Below are 19,620 nucleotides of genomic sequence, written 5' to 3' on the forward strand. Positions count from 1 at the left end.
CTTTTTCTTTGCAGCATTAGCTGTGTGTGTAGAAATTATGGAACAACTCTGGTTTCGGGAAAGCCACGACGCTGTTAAGAAATAAAACCTTTCACCCTCAAGTCTCCGTGTGTAATGATTCAAGCAAGTTCATTTTCTTTATTTATTGATTTTTTTTATTTTATTTGAGTGACAAATATCAAGTATTCAAGGCATTTGTAAATCAAGTGTTCACAAACAGTAATTAGACTTTTGCTCCTGAGGAACACAAAGCAATAAAAGCTCAACTTGGAGAGTACAGGAAACTCACTTTCAGTGTAAATACTGAAGAAAAGAAAAAAGAAAGAAAGCAAATCTTGCAGTCAACACAAAGTCATCTGTGCCAGTAGCAATCCAGACATTTGAACAGCAGGACACTGAAATCCAAGTGTGTGTACAGTACAGCAAAGTCAGAAATCGCCGCCTTGGTGCGGCATTGCCGGATGATTCTCTAGCCTTCCCTGCAAGGAGAGCAGTTTGCTTCACCTCAAAGAGATGTTTTCATGCTTTAATAAAAATAAAAATCGAATTTTAAGAACACAGAAGGCCTTGGGCTAAGTAATATTTTGGAAATGTTACTGTTCTGCCTTGCAGTGAACATATTCCTAAGGTATTTTTGCACAGGTTTTAAGGATCAGAACAGAGTTTCATGAGCAGCAATCACAGTAAGTGAGCAGATGATTCGTAATCCTACGTTGCTAGTCCTCTTTAGAGTGCGTGATGAATACGACCCAGGGGAGGAAGAGCAGAGAATCATAATATAGGACATTCTGGGAAGCATAGTTTCAACATTTTAATTTATTATGTTCAGTTGATGGATAACAGTTCAATAATCCCAACCTTTCCCCTTTGTGATGTAAAATGAACCTTCCCGTGTGAATAATACTGTTCAACCACTTTTTTTTTCATTTTTCTAGCTTTAAGAATTTTTTTTTTTTTACCTTTTTAACTACAACATCATGGATTAGTTTATAAATATGCTTCTAACTACACGTGAGCTCTATAATATGATTCATTTGCTTTAATATTTACACAATGATGACTTATGAATATTTCATTTGAAGTCACGGTAACACTAAAAATTAATCTTTGATCTACCTATGATAATCTTTAAGTGGCAGGGCTGTTAACTCATACCAATCAGAATATAAAATACTGTTACTTTTATTAGACTTATGTATCCCCTTGCACGTGGAGAAAAAAATACTTCTAAAAATGTGGTTTAAAAAAAAAAAAAAGTCTCACATTTGAGTTTTTCAATGCACTTTTATATATTTCTAACATCAGAACACAACAAGGCTTCAATGCTCCTGATTAGAGGAAGTTAAGTTATAATTTACTTAAACAACACAAGCCCAGTGTTACGGGAAACTCAGCAGACTTTGCCAGAAAAAATTTAAACATCTGACTTAAATAAATAAATATCCAAGACAGCAGGTCATCTGTTCTCTCGATTATAACCTTTGGGGGTCTGAAGCAATTAATCCAGAGCAGTGATTAACTTAGAAACCCATAATTTCATAGTACAGTAGGTCTGACAAACAGCAACATTCACTGGCCTTCACGCGCCATCATTCTGTGTCCACTAGATGGCCCCAAACGCCCAATAAGTGACATAAGGGGTCAAGCTTGCTGCACTGCTACTTTTATATTCTAAAATACTACTATGTACATCTGATGATCAGTAGTATGGAGACGCCTTTACAATACAAAGCCAAAATTACACGTGTTCATCTGCAGGTTCATTCCATACAAATCATTTTACTCTGAAGACGACGCTTTTAAAAAGGGGTTAAAGTAAACGGGGGTTTTGCCACTTTAAAAATAAATCCTACTGTCACATCTTTGGGACATTCAGTAACTTCAGCACATGGTAAGAGATAATGTACCGTTCTTATTTCCTTTCTTCTTTTTGCCGCCTGACAAATAACATTTTAATAACACCACTTGCTATGAAATATCGTTTTCTTGCCTATAGTCATTCTACACTGTACCAACTGGTCTTTGCCTGCTTTGAGCTACATGGTTAACTTGCAGACGATCATCTGTGACGACCAATAAGTGCTGTCGCCCAGCTGAAGAAGAAATGACTGGCTTTTTAGTAGCTAGCGTTTACCCTGGTAGCTAGCCTTTTATACTGGACTGGCCGAGGCAGCCTGAGAGGCACTGTTAAGAAAAAAAAATGAAGGAGGTGAAAGGATTAGAAAGCAGTCCCACTGAAGATGTGGACAACACCAGACGAGAGAACAGGTGCAAAAGGTTCAAATGCACAAGAGTATGCTTAACCTGCAAGTGAAAATGGGATTATCAAAGAATGGACAACAGTGTGGTGGTATGGGTGGAGCAGAGGAGGTACAGATGTGGAATACAGAGGGAGCTGTACAGTACTGAGAAGGGAGGAGCTGTACACAGGAGCTTGCATAGTACAGGTTGTGCTTTAGACGCTGTGTTGATGATGATTCATCTGACTGTACATAATGATAATGCCCTGCCCTTTAACAGTAGCACCATGAGATGTCTTTATAGCGTCCAAACCTGGAGGTCTGACCTTCTGTGTGGATGCCGTGTGGCTGCAGCTGATGATATGCTCTTGAGTGAAAGAACATCTTTCGCTCTCCTGTCATCGTAAAGGACGAGCAGCCCTTTAGGTGTGGTGGGCGCACTTGTGTCTCTGCCTGTCTGTCCTACAGCAGCGGCGGACCCCCCGCTTGGCGTCTGACTGGTGTGGTGAGCAGACGCCGTGTCGTGCAAATGCACAGACAGGAAGGCACGTGTCACTATGAAACCGGCGCACTCTCAGACATGGGCAGAGCCTCGGTGGTGATGTGGCAGCAAGATGGGGGGAGTTATTGCTTTGAGGGCGTTGCCTGGGCAGCTGAGGCTGCTGTGGCCGCGGTTAAGCAGGAGGGCGGCTGGCGGCTCGGGTCGAGGCGGGATGAACACGGGGCAGGAACGGGTACGCGCGTGGCTCTTCTGGCCTCCGGCGTGGCATACGAGCTCGCTGACAGTACCCAGTGGAGGCAGGTGCTGACGCCAGCGCTCAGCTCGCGCCTCCTTGTGCTTGATTGAGTACCAGGTGAGGAAGATGAAGACGAAGCCGACGAATTTCAGGCTGGCAGCCAGGCCAAAGTAGACAAAGCGGAACGAGGTCACATCGTACTCCCAGCAGGAGCCGTGCACGCCGCAGTCCTGCTGCCATAGCATGCAGGTGGTGTCGATCACAGCACCGAAGTAAATGGGCGTCGGTATGTAGGCTGGAGGGAGAGAGAAGCTGTGGTTAATTACTTTAATTTCAGCCAACTGAATATAAACTATACAGTGGGTTGAGGCTGACATAACAATATTTAATTGAACTGAATTAATTTAACTCAAATTAAACTTTCTTGCTAATAAACTTAATTTCACAGAATTCAAATACATCCTAATACATACAGCACAGTAGTAACAGTAACTGCACTGCAGTACCATTTCTCTACCACTTGGTGGCAATGTTTGTCTTTATGCCGATCAGAAGCGCCGCTAACTTCAGTAACATTGTATAGGTGTATATAATGAAACTCATTATTAGATTGTGTTAACTCTATAATCATACACACACAGGGCTCCGCTGTGCATCCTTGCACACATTTTGCAACTTTGTGACAACTTTATGTTCACACAGCAAGGCCAGGCTGATTGGATTCCACGCAAGGGTAGTGTTTACTCAGCCCGAGCACTTTTCTACACCTGTCTGCTCAAAAGTTCACAGAGGTGTGTTACAAGTTGGCATATCCCTGCTCTCTGTGGCGTTAGTGAGGACGAACAAGACAATAAAAGCTGGAGAAAAGTGGACTATGGAGAAGCTGTGAAAACATCAGATGACAGATTTGCTTGGCTACATGCTTGACGACACATCTTCAGCTGCTCAGAAAGCTGTTTGCTGTCTTAGTGAACAAAATAATAACAAATACTCACTTTTCACTAAATTAAAGCGTTTGCACTTCCTGTATGGGCAAAGTAGATTCAATGGGCAGCAATGATAAGAGATTCATCCAAACTAACAAGTTGGTAAAGCATACCGAGGACAGTTTTTCTATGTGGTGTAAATAATGAGAAACATACCAAGAGTTCGGAGTAAGACAAACTGCATCCCAAGAGCAAAAGGCCTCTCTTGTTCATCGACGGACCTGGGTAAAGGGAAACCACATTAGAATGAAAAACTTCAACAAAGGTTGTTAGATGTTCTCTGGCAAAACCTGGCAGGACAGCCTCCCTTACCTGAGTGTGACGATGATAGCGGAGGGCTGGGCACAGGCAGTGATGAGGGTGACAATGAAGAGGAAGATCAGGAAAGGGATGAGTGTGTTGCAGGTGCGATCACACTTCCCTGACATTGCGTAGCCGTTCTCGTTCAAGTACGTTTTAACAATGACGAGCTGGAGCTGGTTGACCTGGCTGCCGGAGGACGGGGTGATGACCTGCCTGCTCTGCACGCAGCCACAGTCGGTGTAGTTCCTGATCTGTGGGAGAAAACAACAATGAGAAATTGCAATTAAACTGAGTTAAATCAGAACAAAGCTCCTTAAAACAGACGTTTAGATTCACATACAGACTGGATGGCACCACCAACACGGTGCAATCAGTGATCTAGGCAAAGAATCCAAACATTTTCTTTCCTTGTGTTGTTATAACTTCCTCTGGGACATTGTTGTTCGCTAATTTCCTCTATTTGCAGGGCTACAAGAAGAGAATGCACAGAAAACAGGTCTTTGTGTATCCATTATGATTTGTGTATCCTCTGGCAAACTCCTCGGATTTCTTTTTCCACTCATAATTCTCCGATTTATTTGACGCTTGTGCAATTATGTGACACAAACACAAAAGGAACTATGAGTGCAGCAAGTACGCAATCGCCCCCTCTATTGTGCACTCACCCCAGTGCTGTCGTTGCCGACGGTGCTGCATCCAGCCAGACAGGGGTTGAAGTAGGTTATGCCGTCAGAGCCGCAGACTGGAGCGTACTCGTGGATCCTGCAGCCGCAGTTCACGTTGCAGCTGCCCGTCAGGTTCCTGTGGGTCATCGTCAGAGTCGGGCTGCAGAGGAAAAGCGTAGACGCTAAGAACAAAAACACTGTCGCCTCACAGCAAGAAAGTCCCTGGTTTGAACCTCCTCATCGTCAGTGTGGAGTTTGCATTTCCTCCACGCTGTCCAAAGAGATGGATGTTAGACTAACTTTAGTTTTAAACTGGTTGTAGGTGTGAATGTGAGAGAATGCGTGTCAACCGATTGCGGCAGATGGCTGCCCCTCCAGAGGTTTTTTCCCTTGCCACTGTCACCAAATGCTTGCACGTTGGGGTTTTATGGGGCCAATCACAGCTTTGGCTGGTTCCAGCCCAGTAAGAGACCTCAGGTTAGATATATGTTTATAAAATAAAAATCAGTGGGTGGAAGATGCACCAATAGCAGAGCACGGTATTTTAAAAAGTGAATTTTTAATCATCATAAAGCCATTTTTTTTCCATTTAATTCAGTAATGTTATTTGTTTATTTTGCCCTCTGGCCTGACTCGGCGCTTATTTCTACCTCATATTTTCCAGCCGATTCAATTTTTCCAACTATATCAGTTAATGCTAAAATGCACCAAAGTCTTTTTTTTTTTTAATATACCCCACCCCTCATTTTTAATTTAGCAATGCACACGAGTGCTGTGTTAGCAAGAGCTGGAGGCAAGGGGAATTGGCCATTCAATTTTCAGGAGAATTTAATAATTTCTTAAGCATTAATTTGTCCAGGTTAGCGTGAGTGCAATCTCTTTTTGCAAGCGTGAGCCCGCGGGAGGATCAGCACGTCACTTAGCTCCGGGAAAATTGAAAACAAATTAATGGCCCTATATGCAGCATTTTAAACCACATTCCCTGCTGCAAAGACAATTAAACTTGTCCCACTCTCCCTCTCAGCATGCCATAAAGTTTTGTTTCAAGGGTGGAGAAAAAAGGGGGGAAAAAGCATCAAAAAGCAATTAAAAAACTGAAATAGTTTCTGTGTGGAGCTGTATATTCAACAAAGAAAAAGTATTATTGAGGAGGCTGCTGATCTTCCTGACAATCTTTACAGTTGTCTCTATATATAATCCGCCTTCTGATTAACTTTGATCTAGCCGTGTGGAATGTGTGATGATAGAATGACAGAAACGAGGGGGGATGAGGAAGTGACACCTCCACTGGCTCTTTAGGCAGTGTGGGAACAGTCGCTCTAAGCCAGACAGGACTTTGGCTTCATCTAAGCCGGGAGCAGTGAAGCGAGCCCTGGGTTTTCTCTGGGAAGCTTCACTCTGAGCCCTGCGGAACAGATGGGGACAGGCCCTAACAACACAGCGGTCAGGAGTGACGCTCGCAAGCACACACAGCCAACACTGGTGGGGCCTCTCTCTCTGATTATTTTTGACATGCCGTGTAATGGTAGGTTACTCTCGTTGCCAGTAATTTTTTTCATTACGTAAAATCTGCCAAACAGGGGAAAAAAATAAAAAACTCTTAAATCACTGGACCATCATTTTTCACAGGACCGGAAAGTCCAGGCTCATCTTTATTAGCTGTCACTGGAACGACACATTTGGGCTCGCCCTGACATAACAGTGTCACATTCCAGACTCTGTGTGTGTGCATACATTTTTTTTTTAAGAAAAGGCATTTAAGGCTCATGGAGTTGCAGTCTTGCAGCACTGATTGCACATGTCCCTTTCTAGACCAAACCCCGGCCTTTAATGAACCCTGCAAATTTTGCATCACTGTGCCCAGGCAACGCTGCATGAAAAACCCAAGCACAGAGCGACGAGAGTGAGTGGTTTAATCGGCTTTGTCGCTGGCAGACAATGACCAGGAAAAGAAAAAAAAAAAGGACAACAACCAAACCTGTGATGTCGGCAGGTCATGAACAAAGGTCTTGTGGGAAGATGCTGTAGCTTTCAATTAAGAAAACCAGCCCAACACATTATCACATTACACTTTAGCAGACATTTAAGAACATTACATAACTCGACATGCCTCCTGGCTCTGTCCTTTTTTTGTCAGATAGTCCTCAGTCTGTCAGCAGGGGGAGAGCCGCGTCTAGACTAGCGTAAGAGTACAGACACAAAGGGCAGCTTGGGTTAAATATTTCCCGTGTGGGTGTTACCTGTGACTAGAGACCACCGCTGCTCGTAATGAGGAGGCCCGCTGGCTCACACAGTCTTGTTGACCCCTCTACAAACATGGGCTCAGACAAAAACTACAGTTACAATGAGTCAGCTCCAGGACTTTAAAGCACAGGGGCTTACTGGCAGTGTAGTAAATAGTCCCCTTAATTAACTTAGTTATGCGAAAAGCACATTTCACATAGGTTAAGCACTGTTAAGTGTATTTAGTGGGATACACATGGATACAAACTAGAGGTGGAAATCACCAGATATTATACGATACGATATTATCACAATAACTTACTTAAGGTACAATATTATGCTAAATATTGCGATATTACTTTTTTATTTTAAACTGAAAGTGATGTCTTCGAAGTTAACCTAACCCTAACCCTGTCATAAATGTTGCCATAAGACAGCGTCAATCTGATATCAGTCTGTAATTGAATGGGGTCAAGTTGGCAATTACATACAATCTGTTCTTAGTAAACTTGTGTGACAGAGCCATTAGCTTGCTGTGAATTATGAGGTCAACTCAAGTGCGTCCACTCTTGGATGGTTTTTCGGTTGAGCCTAATTAATGTAAGTTTTCTTGGCTAATAAAATGTTTGGTGTATTCACAACACTTCAGTTGTTCCATTAATTTTTCTTACAGAGCTCCTGTGTTGTTCTGTGGTGAGAGGGGAACCTTCTGGAACAGGGATGGGAAACTACAGGCCTCAAGGGCCAGTGTCCTGCAGGTTTTCAATATTATCCTGGGTCAACAGGGTGGAAAACCTACTCTGGGTTTTGCAAAAGGCACCTGAAGGATTCTCAGACCACGAGAAACTAAATCCTCTGGTCTAGTGAAACAAAGATTGAACCTTTTGGCCTGAATGCCGATTGTTGCTACTGGAGGAAACCAGGTTCTGTTCATCACCTTATTATTAACCTCTTAATTTCTCTTTGCTATTTGGGCTGATTGGGACCAGATGAGTGTAAAAACAAAGAATTACCTGATTTTTTATTTTTACCTGATTTTTGTTTCTGAGAAAAATGAGATCCACATATGAGGACATTCATTTTGAATTTCGACAGAACAATGGCAGTACAATGTCCTCGTAAGTGGATATCAGGCCCTTGTAGAGCAAAAGTTTGTATTTTGGTCTAAATAACCCAAAATGTGATGTTCACATATGTGGACGCCAGGTCCTAGGAGGTTAAATGATATCACCCAATACCATCCCTACAGTGAAGCACGGTGGTGGCAGCATCATGCTGCTTTGTCAGCAGCAGGAACTGGGAGGCTAGTCAGGGTTTAGGGAAAGATGAATACAAATGTAGAGAGACATCATTCAGTGTGCTTCAGGCTTTGGGACCACTCTGAAAATGTCCTTGAGTGTTCCAGCCAGAGCCCAAACTTGAACCTAATACATTTTGGAATAAAGCTGTAAATCTAACAAAATGTGCAATAAGTGAAGTGCTGTGAATACTTGTCATGTTCACTGCATTTGTATTATTTATCCCTGTATGCTTGCACACGTAACATCTGAGAATGCTAGCAGCAAACAGTAGGAGGAGAGGAGGAAATTATTACAGTAGATTTGCAATGTTTGTAGTCAGTTTGCAGGGTCTTTTGCATCATCCAGGGTCGCCGTGTGGATGGTACCGCCCGTCTGTGCGAGCGGGCTCATAGCTGAGTGTGCCAGCAGACCACTCCATATTTCTGCCCCCGGGGCTGACACGTCACATGACTGTTTGTTAACTCAGCAGCAGGCTGCTGATGTGCTGTCGAGCCGCAGCAGCTTCAGAAATAGAGGTGGCAAAGCGAGTCACTTCAGCAGATGCCAGTGTTGCTAATTAATCATTCACACTCCCAACACCACAACACATGAGGAAGATGGGAGCGCTGACAGCCCACACCCTTTCTCAGATACATCTTATACACAGTCTAGTCTGAGCATTCTGGCTTTGCAATGGCTCATTTTAAATGATTAATTTTGTTTTTAGAGTCACGCTTGCAAAGCAAAAAATCAAGACTTCGATCAGACTGGGAAAAAAACTGTCTAGTGTGTCTATTTTACAACTAATGAAACCTCTTAAATGATGTTTAGATATTATTTTGAATGAAAAGCAATGTTAGGTTTACAATTCCTTTCCAATAACTTCTGTTTATCTGTCCTTACCCAGTGGTGTAGGGTATGTTGATGCCTCCTAGATTAATGCTCTCGCAGCCCACTATGAAGAGAGTGGAAAAGCACAGAAGAGACACCCCACTGCAGATCATGGCCAGCTTGGCCGACTCTCTTGCGCCGAGCTTCAACTTCTTGATGATGTAGCCCCCCAGCACGATGCCCACCCCGGCACTGGGTACGATGATCACACCTGAGAAAGTAATCGGTGAGATGGAGAGGTGTTGCAAGCAGATAAAACGTGCCATGGAAAAATGATAACACTGGATGAATTGGTGTACACATCTGAGGCACAGCTTTCTAATCAGGCACACTGACACGAATGCCAAGCGAGCTCGTTATGCGTTTATATGACAGAGTTTGTGAGTTTTGTCAGAAATTGTTGCTCAAGGTCACCCCGCCCGTTTAATCAAGAATAAATTACTTTATCGAAAGCAAGAGACCAGACTAGGTTTGCTCCATCAATGTGACAAGGCCACGCTGTGGGTTAGCTGTGAGTCATTTCAGGCTGCAGCACGTGCTCTCAGTCCACCACAGCCAGTCAGACTGACAGCGAGAAGAGAGGCAACCCTGGCCTCTAGCAAAACAGGCCGAGTGGCAAGTGTCCTCATGCTGGGGTCGAGGATCAGGGTGGGTGCACATGGCAGCCCACGAGCCCGGCCGCACATGCTCACAGCCGGGTAATGAGCAAGACCGGGTCAGTCAGCGGAGGCGGAGGGCCGTCAAAGACAGAGGATTAGCAGAGAAATGATAAGAGTACACATAAATGTCATGTGGCTTCTCACCGTATCCATGGTATTTGTGTGTGTGTGTGTGTGTGTGTGTGTGTGTGTGTGTGTGTGTGTGTGTGTGTGTGTGTGTGTGTGTGTGTGTGTGTGTGTTAAAAGCAGAGCTCAAGAGGAAAAAACAGAAGAGAGGACAAAAGACAAAGTATCCTTGAGCATGCTCAGGGAGAACTAGGCAGAATACAGGTGTTTAAAATTATCCTATAAGTGCATGTTTCTATGCTTAAACCATGCACTTTGTGAGACATTAAACATGTACACATGGGGGGAAAAAGGCTCTTTACACATATTCTTTCCGCATTAACAGTTATTAACATGAGAGGTTACGTGTGTGTCACTATATGCAAGAGGTGCTTTAAGAACCTAAGAAGAACTATAAGGAACACAAAGGGAAACTAAAGTGACAAATAGTCAAAAAACAGAAAGCAAAGCAGCAGAAGAGGGGGAGGCTACAGCTGAGAGGGGCGTGTGTGATGTTACAGCTCTATCTCTGCAGCAACATCTAATGAACATGTAGCTGTGGCAGCTCTGTAACCAGGCATGATGCTGATCCAACAAGGTGGTAATTAATGTGATTTCAAGTTATTTCTATTTGATGTCTGTGAGACTATATTGCTATTCATTAAATGCAGTGCTAGCTCACTTTAGTTACACTAAGCCGAGTCATGTTTATTTATATACAGTACTGTGCAAAAGTCTTGAGTCACCCCTCATTTCTTTCTTGCTCCCCAGCAGCCAGACTTTCTTGGATTTTTTTTTAAAAAAGTGATCTTTTTGATTTTTTCTTCTTTTTTAAACATCAGCCTTGCAGCGTGCACATTTTACAAGTGTTCTTCAAAAAAGCACAACTCCATTACTGTTTGTGCTAGAGAAAAACCATTCAAAGGTTCCTGAAAGATGAGATTATTTTGTATTTTACAGCCACAATAGTTCTCCAGGCTATCTGGAGGTCTTTCAAAGTTTTGTGTTTGTTAACCCACTTAACACTGACCTATGAATCACTGAAGCAAACTTAACAAAAAAACAATTTTAAATTGTACCTTTAGGCAGTTTGTTAGTAGCAGCCTGTTATAGAGACATATAATTTGCTTCCATTTCTTTCCTCGAATCTATGAAAAATGCCAAAGATATTGCAGCTTAAGAGACATAAAGGAGTATTTTTGCACAAACAATGTGATTCCAGAAGAGCTATTAGCAAAGAGATTTGGATATCTGGCATATAAATACCAAACCTACACCTACTAAGTTATAACCAACACTTCCTTTGCATCATATCTGAAATGTATTCGGTCAGTCCAGCTGACTATTTGAGGAAGCACTATGCTCCCATCAACGGGAGGCACCTCTCCTCCTCGCCTCTAACCATCATCACATCCTGGCAGCTTGGCATCATTTGAGTAGTCATGGCAGCTTGGCATCATTTGAGTAGTCATGGCAACTGCACCACCCGTTTGCCCTTACCCCTTGTATCCTGGCAACAGGCAGACGAGAAAAGGCGACGGTATTGTGTGTATATGTGAGAGTCTAAAAATGACCATATGTTAGCCAGCAGTATTCTTGGACACACACACAGACACACACACAAATACCCACACCTTCATGACTTCAAAGACATAATTAAGTTTTTAATCAGTCCTTAGCGTAGTAATCCTGATACCAGATTAGTTGTGCATTAATACCGCTGGCTTAGACGCGACTGAAGGATTAGACCGGTTCTTTGTGAACCCTACGTATGTGGTGCACAAATCGTAGGCAGGGTGGAGGGTCCTGTGTGTGTATGTGTGGTTGTGCATATCAGAGAGACCAAGCTATGATGAATGTCGCCTGCAGAGACTTGTGTGTTACAGTCATGAGATGTAATGGAAGATTATCACTGAATGAAATCCAGCAGGACTCAAAGAGTCATAGCGATGTGTGCACGTGGAGAGGTGAGAACAAATGTGAGCTTAAGTCAGTACAGACTGAATCGACGGCTATTTTCTGATTGTAGAAAACAAAACCGACATAAGTACCATTAATAAAGTGAACCATCTGCCACAGCTTTTTCACTGGCAGCTAGTAGCAACATATTCACACCTACGAGTAAAGAAAGTCACACTCACCTGTGTATATGCTAGCATTGGAGGCAGGGATACCAAACTGTGACTCAATAAACTTGGGAATGAAGGTGATGAAGGCGGTGACAATGGCACACTCTGCTGTGTAGGACAGGCTGACGAACAGAAAGGTCATGTTGCTGAGGATCCTCAGTGCTGCCTTGGGAAGGTCTGAGGAGCGACACAAGACAAGACGGAGCAGCTCATTACCTTCGCGCTGTAATTAACGCGCAATCAATTTCTTAATTTGGCTCTCACTCTCTCTCACACACACTCTACAATCGGAAGAATCGTTGCAAGAAGAGTTGTAATTGAAAAAAGCCAAAACGAGCCCTAAGTAGTATCAGCCTTAGGTAATGTCTCATTAGTCCGGGTAATTATTCTTGTTTCACGCACGACTGCAGAAGAAAAAGACAGTAAACAAACATGCAGATGTTCCGCGATTTCTGTGGAAAACGCTTTCTTTTTATAAATGAGCACAATTTAACCATTCATGCTGCCCTCTTAATTATCTCCCTTCATTATTTAGTTGTGCCTACATATCGTTTTGAGCTTCAGGGGTTTCACGAAGCCACCGGCATGTTTGCCATACAGTGCAAACATGCGGATCATGTGCCTCTGTGCTGCGTGCACAAAACCAACCAACCAATCTCTGCATTTACAGCCTGAATACTGTCATCCTTGGTTTATCATGACAAGGGCATTTATGTCTGCTTGAGGGCAGTGTCCATATGATTTGGTCCCCATGATGAAAACACCCCCCCTTAATTCTGTCACTCGGTAGTCATGTGGTCTAACTGCAAATGTGCATTACTGTTACCGGGCAGAACTGAGCTCCTTGTCTTTCCTATGGAGTCCAGTACATTGGTCATACTGGCTGAGAAATAGCAGCAAAGAAAAGTGGACCGAAATGTTTTTATTGATTCAAAGATAAATATCTGGTGACAATAAAAAAAAAAATGTTTGGAGCAAGTAAGGATTCAGGTACTCATACATAAACAAGCAGGGCAGATGGTTGCTGTCAAGACAAAACAAATGTGAGACTTCCATTTGAATCACTAATCAACTCCCTGCTACTAGCCTTTAATAGTCCCAGGAAATGTTTTTAAAAAATGTTTTTTATCCCAATGCAATTATGCAGTTATGTCAAAAATGCATCTCTGCATATATCTTATATACAGACATTAATGTGTGCAGGAATGATCTGGAACGACAATCCAGCACCTTTAATTAATGATCTATTAAATCTGATAGGCGGGTTACCATACTGCCAGCATAACACCGTCAAATGAGTTCATAATTTATGATGACAGAGAAATCCTTTTCATTAAATGAGAAAATAAAGACATCCCACTCACTGCTATGCCCGGAACACATTCTGTTTTCTTCTCACTCCTGTAAACCGTTCATGGTGCAAATGTAAAGTTGCGGTCAGAGCTACAGAAGAGAAGCGAATATTATCAACAACAACAATTTTTTGTTTAGGGTGGGTTAAGTTGGAGATCATTTAAAATGAAAGTTAAGAATTGAAGTACACTCATTTTGTCTCATTCAAACTTTGCATAAAAATACTGTAGGACACTACTAAGCAGTTTAATGCAGGCTAAACTGGTTAGTTTACAGTGTTGTGGTGAAGTTTACAGTCAGGACTTCATGTTGGACTGCTACGGAGCAGACGTGGTGTTCGTGGTCAATATTAGCTTACATCAAAGGTAGCAGACATTAATTTGTATTTCAAATGATGTTGATTAGATTCACTTGCTACCTTTTATAATACTTTCATGGTATTAAAGGGTTGGAAAAATCTGTGATATAAGTTGTGAAACATCGATATGTATCTTGTTGAATTTAGCTGACTAAACACACAAAGAGCAGCAAAGGTCAGCTGACCACAACCTCACAAAAGCAAGATTTTTTTAAGTAATTCTGTTCCAGATTTGACCCCTAAAATTGGGTTTCAGATTTTAATCCCTGCTTATATCTTATAAAAAGATATCAGATCAGAGGAGATGGAAATATACAGTCTCTGCCAGGGATGGCTCCCTGGTTTCCCTGTTTTCACGACATATTCAGGACATTATTTCGGTCTTCTGTATATTTTATGTGTCTAAACCTTGTGTAAGATAAGCTTTCCTTGAATGTGCTTGTAAGAGGTACAAGGTCACTGGCGCATATGGACTTCTCCATCTCAGCACAGCTAAGGTATACAATTTCAGGAACAGTTTGACAGAATGAGGATCTCTGCAATCCACAGGGACCTCAGATTCAAGCTACTGCTTCTCTATAACTACTATCCATGTAGTTTGGATGTTTGATGTGCCGTAGAACGCCCGGAACGTGCTGCAGAATCTACAGCTCCAAAGTCACCTTGAGCTGGAGCAAATCATCCTTTAAGAGTCTGTAGGGTTTCCTTTGATTATAACACTTATAACAAGAGACAAAGTGAATAGAAAGAAAAATAAATTTGGGAAAATTTCTTTTTTTCTTTTTTTTTACTATTCAGAGGAAACACAAAGAGTCAGAAAACGTCCAACCAACTTTAAGAAGTCAGGTCACAAATATGTCAGTAAAGCTTCTTTATTCAAATGAGAGAAAAAAATCATTAGATTATAATGACAGCCTTATATTTTAATCATGAAAATCTTGCTCTTGCCGCTCAGCCTTTCTTCCATCTCTACAGTCTTTTTCTCTCAGTATGAGTGTGTGTGTGGTCTGATCAGTCACATCTGGGCACAAAAGCGAGACTTGGAAAACCTTTTAGCTGGAGGTGGCTCGCCTACCCTCTGCGCAACTGGCATCTCCAGTCTCTCCCTGCTAGTGTGTATGTGTGTCCAGGGATTTTAAACACAAAAGGTTTTACAGCCATGCGGCTCTCACGAGGGCTTCTTCTGACTCACACGCCTCAAAAGCAAATACCACAAAGCAAAGCAGGAACAAAAGAAAGGGCAGAAAGAAAGTGATGTTGATTATTATCGCCTTTTATTAAAGGAGGTTATTAGGAAGCCGGCCAGTGTGACTAGATGACACGGTGCCTAGATATGAGAATAGCAGTCTCAGTACTAATGCAACTGATCTTGTTGTAGGCGGGGAAATATTAGCAGCATCTGTCAGCATTATCCCAGATCAAATGGTAGGAAAAGGAAAGTGACGCTAATTATTTCATTCCTGGGAGGCGTGCTGTAACGCTGTCTGCAGGGGGACAGATGGTGAAGTCCTGCTGGCATCTACAGCAGCTGCTCCCTCAATCACACAGACCACTGGCTCACAAGAGTTGCCACATTTGCTTTTCTATTAGGATTTATTTGACGACACCGTCAAATTGTGTCATCTATTTGATCAAGCCAACCAACAAGGTTGAAACACACAGACACGTTAAGCGTCGTTAATAGTCGCGTGTCACATTTCGTGTTGGTTAAAGATATAGAACGACAATTTACCGCAGTTAGTAATACAATGCACCGACCCCTATATCATTTTAGCTTTGAGTCGTTGCGCGCTACAGTATTTAAAACTGATTTGAGAGGGTATAAATGCAAAACGCATATTTTGACATGAAATGACTCTATTCTTCAGACGGATGCTGACGTTTGGAGCTAAGAACTGAGTCTTGAAATCCGTTTTATCCTGTGAGAGGAATAAATGCCAGCTGAAATACCTGTGTGTGTATTTCACAGCATGCCAAGGTAATAAATCACATATTGAAACATGGCTGTAATACACAGTATGTGTCAGCAGTTTTTTTATCCATAATGACAACATTTCCATGGAGAACTGCATTCACGCAGCAGTAGACCAAGGCCTGGAATTTCCCATAATCAAGAGTTTGTCACTGTGATGTGTAAAAAAAAATCAGTGTTAGCATTTTTCAGGGTTTGCTTATGATGTGAAGGGCACAACAAAAAAAAAAGAAAAAAGATAGCTACTTCACAGCAGCATATCTTTCGCAGAAAGTGCTGAATTCGGGCTATGGACAAACAAGCACACCTCAATTGAAGGACATGCACAGTATTGTAATACATTCCAGATCCAAACACTGAACCTCCCGAGTCTGCGAAATTGGCCACAGTTTGCACAACAGCCCAAAACATTGTGCTGAGACAAATAAAACAGCCGGAGAGCTAGCTGTGGGCTGATGAAGCTATAACGCATTCATCATCATTCCAGCACGGGTGCGTCTCTCTGAGACGAAATCCTGTTCCGAATGCTCCGACGTACACACGGGGATTCATTTATAAGCGTGCAGAAACCTTAAATGCGTGTTCAAATTTACAGCTGTGATTTTCACATATGCGAACGTGCACTCCTCTGCAGCTCAGTCTGTCTAGTCCTGTGTGTGGAAATGTGACTGAACTCTCTTGAGAGCTCATTTAAAAGAGAGAGCGAAAGAGAGAGTGAGAGAGCTGTCTGACTGAGAGCAAAAATTGCACAAGAGGTAACTGGGAAACACTAGAGCAGGACTCAGCTAGAGGCTCTTCCAGGGAAAGCCGGGAGATTCCTGGGGCATCTGGCTCAGAGATGACATAAACTAGAATCACCACTTTGTAGCTGGACGCCTCCAAAAACCAGTCCGGTTGCAGTTTGCAATCACGTCTGTCTAGAGTCTAGACCGATATGTGATTTGTTGTGAAGGAGGAATTCATTGGGCGGGTCTTTAAAAAAAAAATTAAAAAAAATCACATTTTTAACAGCACATTTTTCATTTTTTAGGGTGGTGCAAAAACCACAATCCAGTCCCTCCCAGTTCATCCTGAGTACAAGAAAACGTTTGTGTCAGATGTAATGAAAATAATCCAGGTGTACATGAAACATCAACAACCACAAGAATGGAACACATAAGAAGCTACAGCAACCTTGACCTTTGACCACAAAAATGCATTGCTTTGATATTACATTGATCACTGAAGTCGAACCAGTTCATCCTTAAGTGCGAGTAATCTTTGGTGGCAAAATGAACTGATGGACTGCACGACGATGATAATCATGATTATCATCATGATGATCAACACTGATTTTAATGACCAAAAAAGGAGCACCGCTTTCACTTTTGCTACATTCCTTTTAAATTTGTGCCAACTTGTGTTTGTACCTGTGCCAAACATTTGAATTTTCTTATAAATCTGTCTTTTAACTCAACCAGCTCAACCAGGCTAGTGTAGGAAGCTTCAAGCAGCACAGTGCAGGGAACAGCTGCGATCAGCACATGCAGGCACCTGGTCGGTCCTAATTTAAGGAGTGCTTAATTTGCTTTTGCTTTGTGTTTTAATTGGCAGAGCATGTATTTTAAAATGGAGCTCATTTCATTGCAGGAAGCCAAAATTGTGACTATGATTAAAATTAAGTTCACTGTGCAGCCATACTGTCCTGTGTGTGACCTTTAGACATGTTTACTGTTTATTTACTAAAGTTAATAGAACCTAAAGTCCACTAACACTTCCAAGGTTTGCTGCTTCATTAGGCATCTATGTAGACACGCTCTTCCATCACTAATCGATAACATCTTTAAAGGAGAGTTCAGTGAACCTTGCACTACAGTATAAAATGACTAATCCCAGTCATTGATTGAATTAAAGGCTGTTTGGACATCAGTAGCTCATGGGTCCTTTGTGTAAGGTACCTAGAGATCCATCTATAAGGAATACTTAGTGAAAATAATGTTGTTATCTGTTCCTCACCTTTAATATCCTTTCCAAAGCCCATGGAGGAGGAAACGTTTTGGCTTTTGCTATTGGACTTTTCCTTCATCACGTCATCATCACTGGACACGTCACCCGGTGAGCCAATCTTCTTCTTCTTCCTCTTCTTTTTGTGGCGTGGCGGCAGCTTTTTAGGGAAGGCAAACATGGGGAAGATGACCAGAAGCATAGCTATGGCACACAAGAGAAAACCACTCCACCTGAAAGGAAAAGAAAAATGAAAGTTTTATAAAGATATCTGAGAAAATACATGATCATATCACAGGACAGCTGGCACGAGGAAACGAGCTTCATATTTACCAGTTTCCAACAAACCGAGGATCATTCTGGTCTATGTTGACAACAGTCTTGGGGTCAACATAAAAACCGATAAGGACGCCTCCAAGCAGGTAGCCAGCTGCGGGTCCAAGGGCTCCCATCACATACATGATGGCTAGAAGAGGCACAGACAGAACAGTCAGAAGTCTGCAAAACAAACACTTTGCAGCTTTCATTAAACATTATCAGGTATTTGCAAGTTTTGATGAGTGTGAAGCCTGCAGCCAGCAAAGCCTACAAATTTCCACATTAATGCTTAATGACCGACTGTTCCCAGCAACTGACTGCATCAGACCTGGAGGAGCTGTTCGTTACATCACATTCATTATATCTTAAACACCTGCACTGAGATCAGTGGAAACTGCGCACCTACACCTCAGGTAATTTCTCACAGCTCATAAAGCATCTGAGGAAAAACAAAACAAAAACAAAAACAAAGGTCTCACGATGACCTGTAGCTCTGACACACCAGCAGACCTTGTGTGGTTGAAACATTAACTCACCGAGGTCTAAGACCATCAGTTAGAGAGCCAATCATGCACCGTCTCTTTGTTTCAGGAAGAGGAAAACTCATTAAAGTTAGTTGGACAAGTGGAAAAACCTCCTGTGGACATCCAGCAGACATTTACCAGTCAGAATGAGGTGGCAAAACTTTCTATAATTACACCTGGAACACTGCTGCTAGCACTTAATAATTACTGTGTGTGTGTGTGTGTGTGTGTGTGTGTGTGTGTGTGTGTGTGTGTGTGTGTGGTTGAAAATGTTGCCGTGAATGACAAAATTCATACCCACATGTAGACTTTGCAGTTAGAGATCAAAATAGCTACAACCCATATGCTTCTGTTGCTCGTCTCCCACACACACACACACACACACACACACACACACACACACACACACACACACACACCTACCAAAATGCTCAGATTTGTTGATTTGCGTCTCTGAACTGTGTGTTCACACATGCTGGTGTTTGCTGTTTGTGACAGAGCCTGTGTTTAGCAGGAGAGGCAGCAGGTGCGCCGTGTGTCCACACCAGCACCCAAAATATCAAATCTATCTCTGAGACCAAATGAACGCGTCTTCTCAGCCAGATTACATAACACGCACGCACGCACGCACACACACACATTATCCACCATGTAAGCTCGCCTTTGTCAGAATGGAAACTCAAACACGTGCCAACATATTTTCATCCAAGCACTTTGGGTGTTGTTGGACATCGTTTCCTCTGTGGATTTTGGCCAGTAAAGTAGCAAAAAAAAAAAAAAAAAAAAAAAAAGCGTATTTCTAAAGCCCAAATCCTCATCAAAACTTAATTAAATCAAGGCTCCCTTAAATAAAAGCACTGAGTAAAAGAAGAGAGGAAAACATTGCTCAACAGC

General features: G+C 42.3%; 1 protein-coding gene across 1 annotated transcript in view; it reads right to left on the bottom strand.

Moving 5' to 3' along the window:
* Window positions 1-2,814: 2,814 nt before the first annotated feature.
* Window positions 2,815-19,620, bottom strand: part of slco5a1 (solute carrier organic anion transporter family member 5A1) — a 33,825-nt gene continuing 17,019 nt past the window's right edge. The window contains exons 2-9 of the mRNA XM_085362405.1: window positions 18,218-18,350; window positions 17,897-18,117; window positions 12,231-12,395; window positions 9,338-9,536; window positions 4,932-5,091; window positions 4,276-4,517; window positions 4,120-4,184; window positions 2,815-3,272 (exon numbers count right to left, since the gene is read on the bottom strand). Of these exons, the coding sequence (XP_085218531.1) occupies window positions 2,815-3,272; window positions 4,120-4,184; window positions 4,276-4,517; window positions 4,932-5,091; window positions 9,338-9,536; window positions 12,231-12,395; window positions 17,897-18,117; window positions 18,218-18,350 (1,643 nt within the window). The remainder of the gene's footprint in view (window positions 3,273-4,119; window positions 4,185-4,275; window positions 4,518-4,931; window positions 5,092-9,337; window positions 9,537-12,230; window positions 12,396-17,896; window positions 18,118-18,217; window positions 18,351-19,620) is intronic.

This window comes from Diplotaxodon limnothrissa, linkage group LG9 (genome assembly GCF_057381915.1).
Source record: "Diplotaxodon limnothrissa isolate DT_005_m linkage group LG9, D_limnothrissa_male_GT1.1, whole genome shotgun sequence".
Lineage (NCBI taxonomy): Eukaryota > Metazoa > Chordata > Actinopteri > Cichliformes > Cichlidae > Diplotaxodon > Diplotaxodon limnothrissa.